The following is an 8,871-nucleotide window of genomic DNA, read 5'->3' as shown; positions in this document are numbered from 1 at the left end:
GCTGTTGGGACCTTACATGGTTCCGTTAGAACATCTACGACTGCCTATGATGCAGAATAATGACAGTGTGAGGACTGGGTGATAATATTTGTCATTTCAACCATTTGTAAGGGCACAATTCAGTGGCGCTAAATACATTCACAACGCTGTGTATCCATCACCACTATCTATATCCAAAATTTTTTCATCATCCCCAACGTAAACTCGGTACCCATTAAACAATAAGTCCTTCTCTCCTCCCAGTCCCTGATAATCTCTAATCTACTTCCTGTCTCTATGAATTTGACTACTCTAAGTACTTCATTTAAGTGAAATCATACAGTGAAATCATTGTCTGGCTTATTGCACTTAGCATGCTGTGTTCAAGGTGAATAGCTGTAGCACGTGTCAGAATTTCCTTCCTTTTTATGGCTGCTTCAATTTATGTACATGCCACAGTGTGTTTATCCCCCTGTGGATGGACATTTGGGCTGTTTATTCTTTTTGACTATTGTGAATGGGCAGAGCTAGGAACGTGTGTGTACATAAACACATTTGAGTACTTGTCTTTACTTCTTTTAGATATATGCCTTAAATTGCTGGGTCACATGGTAGTTTCATGTTTAGCTTTATGAAGGCCTGCCAAATTATTTTCCACAGTGGCTGAACCATTTTACATTCCCTCCAGCAATATGTGAGAGTTCAGGTTTTTCCACAGTCTTGCCAAAACTTTTTTTAAATAGATGTTTTTATTTATTTCAGAGACGAAGGGAGATAGATAGAAACATCACTGATGAGAGAGAATCATTGATTGGCTGCCTCCTGCACACCCCCTACTGGGGATCGAGCCTGCAACCCCGGCATATGCCCTTGAACGGAATCGAACCCGGGACCCTTCAGTCCGCAGACTGATGCTCTATCCACTGAGCCGAACCAGCTAGGGCTTGCCAACACTTTTATTTACTATTTTTAATTTATAGCCATCTTAGTGGATGTTAAGTGGTACATTGTTGTGGTTTAGATTTGCATTTCCCCAATGACTAATGATGTTAAGCATCTTTTCATATGCTTACTAGTCATCTATATATTTTCTTTTGAGAAATGCCTACTTAAGACCTTTGCCCATTAAAATATATGGGTTGTGTGTTTTTGTTGTTGAGGTGTTAAGAGTTCTTCATACATTCTGTATATCAGACCCTTATCAGATATATGATTTGAAAACATTTTCTCCCATTCTGCAAGTTGTCACTTTTAAAAATCATATCCTTTGATGCACAAAAGCTTTATATTTTGTTGAGGTTTATCTATAGTTTTCTATTGTTGCTCATTTTTATTGGTGTTATATTAAGAATCTATTGTAAAACCCAAGATCATGAAATTTACTCCTGTGTTTTCTTCTAAGAGTTTTATGGTTTTAGCTTTATATTTAGAATGTTGATCCATTTGAGTTATGTATACAGTGTAAGGTAGGGATCCAACTTCATTCTTTTGCGTGTGAATATCCAGCTGTCCCAGCACCTTTACTGATGAGACTGTTATTCTCCAATGAATGGTCTTGGCACCATTGTAGAAAATCAACTGGCTAGCCCGGCTGGTGTGGCTCAGTGGTTGAGCATCGACCTATGAACCAGGCAGTCACGGTTCAATTCCTGGTCAGGGCACATGCCTGGGTTGCAGGTTCAATCCCCAGTGTGGGGCATGCAGGAGGAAGCTGATCAATGATTCTCTCTAACATCATTGATGTTTCTATCTCTCTCTCTCTCCCTCTTCCTCTCTGAAATAAATAAAAATATTTTAAAAAATCAATTGGCTTAGAGACACATGGGTTTATTTCTGGACTTTCAGTTCTATTGTATTCATCTACTAGTATATGTCTATCCTTATGCCAGTACCACACTGCTTTGAATACTGTAGCTTTGTAGTAAGTTCTGAAATTAGGAAGTGTGTCTTCCAACTTTGCTCCTTGTCACGATTGCTTTGGCTATTCAGTGTTGGAAGCTGCCATTGTCTTCACTAGCAGAGGTGTGGACAAGGAGCCCGGAACCCTGGTGAACCTTGAGCCCTGGCAAAGGTCAGAACTATGCACCGACTGTTTAGTCAACATAATGGTAGCTGAAGCAATTTCTCGACTAGATAGTCATGTAAATCCTTACTGATAAGATAGTCTGTCTGTTATGGAATTGCCTGCCTAAGGGCTATAGGTGTATCCCAAACTGAATAAAAGGATGGCAAGGCCTGAGCACAAGCGGAGTCCTCCCTCTTGTGTTGGGCTCCCGCCTGGCCCCCCAATTTCCAAATTATTATTTCTTGTCTCGTCTCTGTCATTTGCGCGCGGCCCTTCTCCAGAGCCCGAACACTGAACCACACGGGATGTGGGTCATCACATCTTAGGACCTCTTTCAATTCCATATAAATTTGAGGATGGGCTTTGCCATTTCTGCAAAAAAGGCTATTGGAATTTTGATAGAGGTTCCATTGAATCTGTAGGTCACTGTGGGCAGTATTGACATCTTAACAATATTGTCTTCCAATCCACGAATACAGGATGTCTTTCCATTTATTTAGGTCTGCTTTAATGTCAGCAATGTTTTTTAGTTTTCAGCTTCTTTGGTTACATTTATTCCCAAGTATTTAATTCTTTTATATTCTAAGTGGAATTGCTTTCTTTTCAGATTGTTTGTTGCTGGTGTATAGCAACACAACTGATTTTTGTGTGTTGACCTTGTATTTTGCAATTTTGCTAAATTTGTTCATTAGCTCAAGTTGCTTTCTTTTTGGTTCTTTGAGATTTTCTAGTATAAGATCATGTCATTTGTAAATTGAAATAGTTTTACCTCTTCCTTTCAAATCTGGATGCCTTTTTCTTTCTTTTTCTTCACTAATAGCTCTGACCAGAACTTCCAGTACAATGTTAAGTAGCAGCAATGAAAGCAGGCACTCTTTCCTTGTTTCTGTCCTTAGGGGATGGAACATTTTCAGTCTTTCACCATTGAATATGTTAGCCGTGGGATCTTCTTAAATACCCTTTATCACGTCAAAGTTCCCTTTGATTCTTACTAGTAGTTTTCTGAGTGTTTTCTTCATGAACAGGTACTGTATTTAAAGAATAATTCTTGTACTTTCTGTGTCAATTGAGATGATCATGTGTTTTTTCCCTTTGTTCTATTAATGTCCTCTAGTTCATTCATGTAGTCTAAAATTAATGTATTCTAATCAATATACCTCATTGATTGATTTTCTTACATTGAATCCCCCTTGCATTCTTGGGATAAATTCCATTTGGTTATGATGTGTAACACTTTTAATATGGTATTGGACTGAATTTGCTCCTATTTTGTTGAGGATTTTTGCATCTATATTCATAAGGGGTACTAGTCTGTAATCTTATTTTCCTGTGATGTATTTATTTGGCTTTGGTATCAGTATAATGCTAACATTACGGGATGAATTAGGAAGTGTTCCTGCCTCTTCAATTTTAGGGAAGAGTTTCAGAAGGATTGATGTTAAAAAGATTATTCTTTTTTTTAAAAAATCCTCACCTGAGAACATTTTTCCATTGACTTTTAGAGACAGTGGGAGAGGCACACACACAGAAATATCTATGTGAGAGAGATAGAGCGGCTGGCTGCTTTTGCACATGCCCTGATCAGGGTTGGGGATCGAGCCTGCAACCGAGGTACATGCCCTTGACCAGAATCGAACCTGGGACCCTTCAGTCCACAGGCCAACGGTCTTTCCAAAGTGCCAAACTGGCTAGGGCAAGAATTATTCTTTAAATGTTTGGTAGAATTCACCAGTGAAGCTATCTGGTCCTGGGCTTTTCTCTGTTGGAAAGTTGGGTTACTGATTCAATCTCTTTACTTGTTATAGGTCTGTTGAGATTTTCTATTTCTTTTGAGTCTATTTTGGTGGTGTGTGTCTGGCTAGTTTGTGAACTTTTCCATTTGATCTAGGTTATCTAATTCATTGGGATGTAATGTTCATAGTATTCTCTTATACTTTTCTTTCTGTAATGTCAGTAGTAATGTTCCCACTTTCATTTCTTATTTTAGTTATTTCTGTCTTTTTCCTTTTTTCTAAAGTCAATGTTCATTTAGATTTATTAATGTACCACTTTTTGTTGTTGTTGCTTTTCTTTCCTTCTGGCATTCTTAGTTCTTTGATCTGGTCTTAATTTCTTTATACTTGAAATACATAGATAGTTTAGAATTTCCTTTAGTGAAGACGCTCACTATTTGTCTGAAAATATTTTTATTTTGCCTTCATTCTTTTTTTTAGTTTTGTTTGTTTGTTTGTTTGTTTTTATGGTTAATCCTCACCTGACTGGGAATTGAACCCACCACCTTTTGGTGTATGGGATGACGCTTCAACCAACTGAGCTACACCAGCTGATTATACAATATTTTTGTTGCTTTAAAAAAATTCCAATAACAGAGAAAACTTATATTTGATAAGGTTTGCTGCTCTCTACCATCTTATGTACATTAGCTGTCCATTGTATTAATCTTGGAATTATGTCTCCATTTCACTATGCTTTTCCTCCACTAAATGGGAAAGGACTCAGTGGTGGCTGGGGCACCATCTAGCGTTGTTCAGGCTTGAGGATCACGTGTGTGGGCTCTTGTGAGCGCTCCAATGGTCCAGCTCACGGGTGGATGTCCTTCCCCTCCCCAGCTCCTGGCATATGGGTGGTGACGGTTGCTGGTAGGGGGAGACTGTCTCCATTCTTGTACTGCTTGTGTCAGCTCTGAGGAAACGGAAGCTCCCAGTACATAGGCCCGATTCCCTCCTTATTCCTTGTATTGACTGGGACAGCAGCTGGAAAAAGGAGCTCTTGGCCTAAGGGACCTTCCAGGGACCCATTTTGATTTTCATTTTCACCTTGATGGTAATTCGTGACATCTATGCTGTCATAGCACAACTAGAATAACTGTTAGGTTTCACGGTCTGTGGAGTGATCACATGTGCTTCTGACCTTGTCTCCTCCCAGCAGCCCAGTCTCACTCTCTCTGGGAAGTTAGGGAGGGAACATGTCCCCACCCTCCCAATGGTTTCTCCACAAAGGGCCGAGTTTTGCCCTCGGTCTGGATTGGACAAAGGGAGGTGTTTTCTTTCCACAGAGAATGGGACTAGACCCTTCCTTGGTCACTGGTGTGTCTCCAGGACCCATCGTGGTCCTCAGCACCTTGCGAAGTTGGTAGGGATGATTTCCTGTGCTCGGTTCCTCCCCGCCTCGGCGTCTGAAGGGATCACTTTGTAGACACCTCTCCTGTTCTCTGAAGCAGCCTGCAGCTCAGACCTGCGACAGGGGTCTTAAGAAGCTGGGTGGAGGTGCCTGATGGGGTGCATGTAAGGATGTCATCTACATCCTCTCAAGGTCTTCGGATCCCAAACTGAACCAAGAGGCAGAGCCTGGAAACAGGACAGAGAATAAGGGCCGTGTCCAGGAGGCCTGCCCCCACCTGAGGGCCACCTTAAGGCCTGGGCCCACCTTCCACCCTCTTGCTGACATCTAATATGCTCGGGGGAGCTGTGAGGCAACCTGATGGGTGAGATACCTGAGGCTCAGTGGAGCCCAGGCTGGGTGCCAGGGACGCATCTTGGCCACCTCTTTGATGCCAGGGAGAAGTCCCCTGTCCCAGAAGAAGGAACAAATACACGTTGTGGGGGGCCCTGCTCTGTACCAGGGACTTCAGTCCCTTTTTCATGTCTGGGCCCCACCTGGCACCTGTCTTAAGATTTACACCTGAGATCAGCTTAAGTGAGATGCAGATGGAGGAGGCAAAGCTCTTTCCCTGAGAAACCGGGCCCAGAGGGGAGGCAAGCTGCCTGCCCAGCGGGAGCCTCTGCCTGCCGGCCTGGGAGGGGCCTGAGTCCCAGTGCTGAAGGTGGGAGTGGAGTGATTCAGCCAGGACGAGGGAAGGTTGAGGATTGAGACAGGACACCCAGGTGTCAGGCTGATGGAGCACCCAGGGCGGGAGGAAGGTTTCTGGGGGATCTCAGGGCTGGATGATGGGAGTAGGTAACAGGAGTTGCATCAGCCTGGACTTGGGGTGCTCCAGGGCCTGGCAAGAGCAGCACTTGGGCAGTCAAGACACTGGAGGTGCAGGGGGCAGCCCAGGGGGCTCTAGAAGGGCTGGGTGGGCTGTAATAATTCAGGCCAAATAAAGGGAAATACAAATGTCTGGATTTTCTTTATTTAACTCACTTTTTTTCTCTTGACAACTTAGAAAATTGCTTTGAAAACTATTCAGTGTCTGCTGAGCTCAGGCAAGAGAAAGTCCCGAGGCTGGTAGAGGAGAGGGTGAGGGGCCTCCTCCTGCCCCAAAGTTTCCTGGGAGAGAACAGTGCCAGCCCCCTCGGCGCACCTTGAAGTGCAGAGGTCGGAGGCTGCCCCTCCGGAGCAGCCTTAGCCTTCTCTGTGCTGGACCCACACCCTCCCTCCTTAGTCTGAGACCAGCCTGTGGCTTGGCACCAAGGCTATGGCCCTACCACCACCCATCCCCCACTGGCCTACAGTGGAATCGTCTTCTCGAGTTTCTGGTAATTTTATCAGGGCTGCATCGTGTTGCTAAAACTACAGATAACATCTCCCTATGGGTAACTGTTCCCTGCTAGAGCCCCCTGAGGCTGGGCCCAGGCTCAGAGGAGGGACACTGGGATGTGGGTTGGGTTTGGGGGCACGAGGGTCCATGAGGCAGACGCAGGCTGGCGGGATGCTGGAACCGTATTGAGGTACGCTGCTTACCATTGGAGCTTCTGGAACATGGGGGCTGGAGCTGGGTGGGGGGCCTGGAGAGGCCCCTGGAGCTGTTGCTAATTGTCTCCTGGCATCTCCAGCTGGTCCTGCTGACAAGCCCCTAAGCCCAGGTACAGGCACAGAGAGCCGCCCCTCCCGGTCCAGGGCCACCTTAACTGGGCGGGGCACACCGCTGATGCCATCTTCGGGAGGACAGGCCTGAGCGGAGGACTGGCTTTGCGAGGCACACACAGCTTCCAGCCTGCTCCCAGGTGGCCCAGCACCATGATCCAGGGCGCCTCTGAACCTGGTGGCCCCGGCTGGGGCTGGGACGGGGACGGGGACGATGACTGGGACAGTGCTGTGCTCACCCTGTTGGCGCTGGCTGTCGTGGTGGCCACGGCCCTGGCCCTGCACTGGTTTGGCTCTGGGCAGGACCAGGAGGCAGCAGGACCAGCATCCACCGGCCCCAGAGCCCAGCCTTCTCAGGCGGGAGGAGCTGGGCCAGCCCTGACCCCAAAGTCCAAGGTCAGTGGTGGCATCGAGGGACACAGCTCCGGGCAGAGGAAGCCAGAGCCTCCAGGACCTAGCCAGGCGAGTCCAGCTACAGCCAGTGCCCGGGACCACCAGCCCTACGGGAGTGAAGATCTGGCTGCCACGGCCGCAGCTCCACCCAAGACACCCAGCGAGGCGGCCAGTGGAGGGGCCTTGGGACAGCAGCATGGCAATGCCAGCCCTGGAGCCGCCCGAGGTGCCGGAAAGCAGCAGCCCAGGCCGGGTGCTGCCCTCCCGGGTAGGAGCAAAGCCGGGGGGACGCCTGCCCCGCTCCTGATACACTTCACTCCTCCGAGTCCGGACAGAGACATGGAGGTGCAGGCGGAGGCAGGAGGCCTCTCAGCCAAGGCACCAGCTCACCAGGCCCCGATCCACACGGTGGAACAGGACACCGGCTCCTGGAAACACGGAGCGGGGCCACCTGGCTCACTGGGGAGGCGGTCAGGCAGCCGGCGGTGGCAGGTGGATGACAGCTCAGGAGAGAGAACCCGGCGCCTCCCAAAGCTGGACCCCCTGCGCCTGGGTGCGGTGGTGAGTGTGTGGGACGCTGTGGATGCAGCCAGCACCTTCTCTGCAGGTGCCCAGAGGCCCCGTTACCGCCATGAGCTGCCCCCACCAGACTCTGTGCAGACTGGACGCCTGACAGATGGCTCAGAGAGGGGGTGCGGGAAAAGCAGCCCCCAGCCAGACCAAGTTTTAGCTCTGGATTCAGGGACCAAAGCTGGTGAGAGCAGGGAAGCTGGGCCCTGGGCTCCCGGGGAGTCTCAGGGGTCCCCAGCGTCTGTGGAAGGCTGGCCCTGGGCAAGGAGGGAGGTCCTTGTCACCAAGAGCTTCAGCCAGACCCCAGGCTTCATAGGACCACGGCCAGAGGGGCAGCAGTGGGGGCGCCCACTCTTGTCCCAAGAGGGGACCACAGTGATCTGCACTATGGGAAAGGCTGGGGTGAACGGCTCTGGAGACCACTCTTTCTTCCGCTCAGATTCAGGCAGGACAGAAAAGCAAGGGGCCCGCAGTGTCGGAAAAGGGAGAGGATCCGGGCGAGGCCAGGGGGAGCCGAGCAGTGGACAGGTGGCTGGCTGTCTGGACACAGGGAAGCCAGCCACAGACGGCCTCAGTTGTGTCCCCTCCCTGCATCCCTCAGCCACACCCCCCCTACTCATGCCTGAGCCTCTCTCTCCCTCAGCTTCCCTGACCGAAGCACATCCCAACCGAGGTCTCTTACCTGCAGCCCCGACTCATCTGATCTCCTCTCCTTCACACTCTTTGCCCCTCAGAGTTGACCAGGGTCCTGCCAAGGATGAAAATCTCAGAGCAGTGCCAGCCCCAGCCCCAGCCCCAGCCCCAATCCCAGCCCCAGCTGCATCCCCTGCCGCAGCCCCAGCTGCATCCCCTGCCCCAGCTGCATCCCCTGCTGCAGCCACAGCTGCATTCCCTGCCCCAGCCCCAGCTGCATCCCCAGCCCCAGTCCCAGCTTCATTCCCAGCCCCAGCCCCAGCCCCAGCTGCAGCCCCAGCTCCCAGCTCAAGGTTCAGTTTCAAGTACATGCTGAGCTCCTGCCCCAGCTCCCTGCTCTTTCTCAGCCTTAGTTTTCATCTGCT

General features: G+C 49.0%; 1 protein-coding gene across 1 annotated transcript in view; it reads left to right on the top strand.

The window, feature by feature from the left end:
* Positions 1-7,003: 7,003 nt before the first annotated feature.
* KLHDC7B (kelch domain containing 7B) overlaps positions 7,004-8,871 on the top strand; it is a 4,782-nt gene continuing 2,914 nt past the window's right edge. Inside the window, exons 1-2 of the mRNA XM_006106376.3 lie at positions 7,004-7,997; positions 8,457-8,828. Coding sequence (XP_006106438.2) covers positions 7,004-7,997; positions 8,457-8,828 — 1,366 coding nt within the window. The remainder of the gene's footprint in view (positions 7,998-8,456; positions 8,829-8,871) is intronic.

This window comes from Myotis lucifugus, unplaced genomic scaffold (assembly GCF_000147115.1).
Source record: "Myotis lucifugus unplaced genomic scaffold, Myoluc2.0 scaffold_812, whole genome shotgun sequence".
NCBI classification, from domain to species: Eukaryota; Metazoa; Chordata; class Mammalia; order Chiroptera; family Vespertilionidae; genus Myotis; species Myotis lucifugus.
This window is presented reverse-complemented; position numbering and strand designations above follow the sequence as displayed.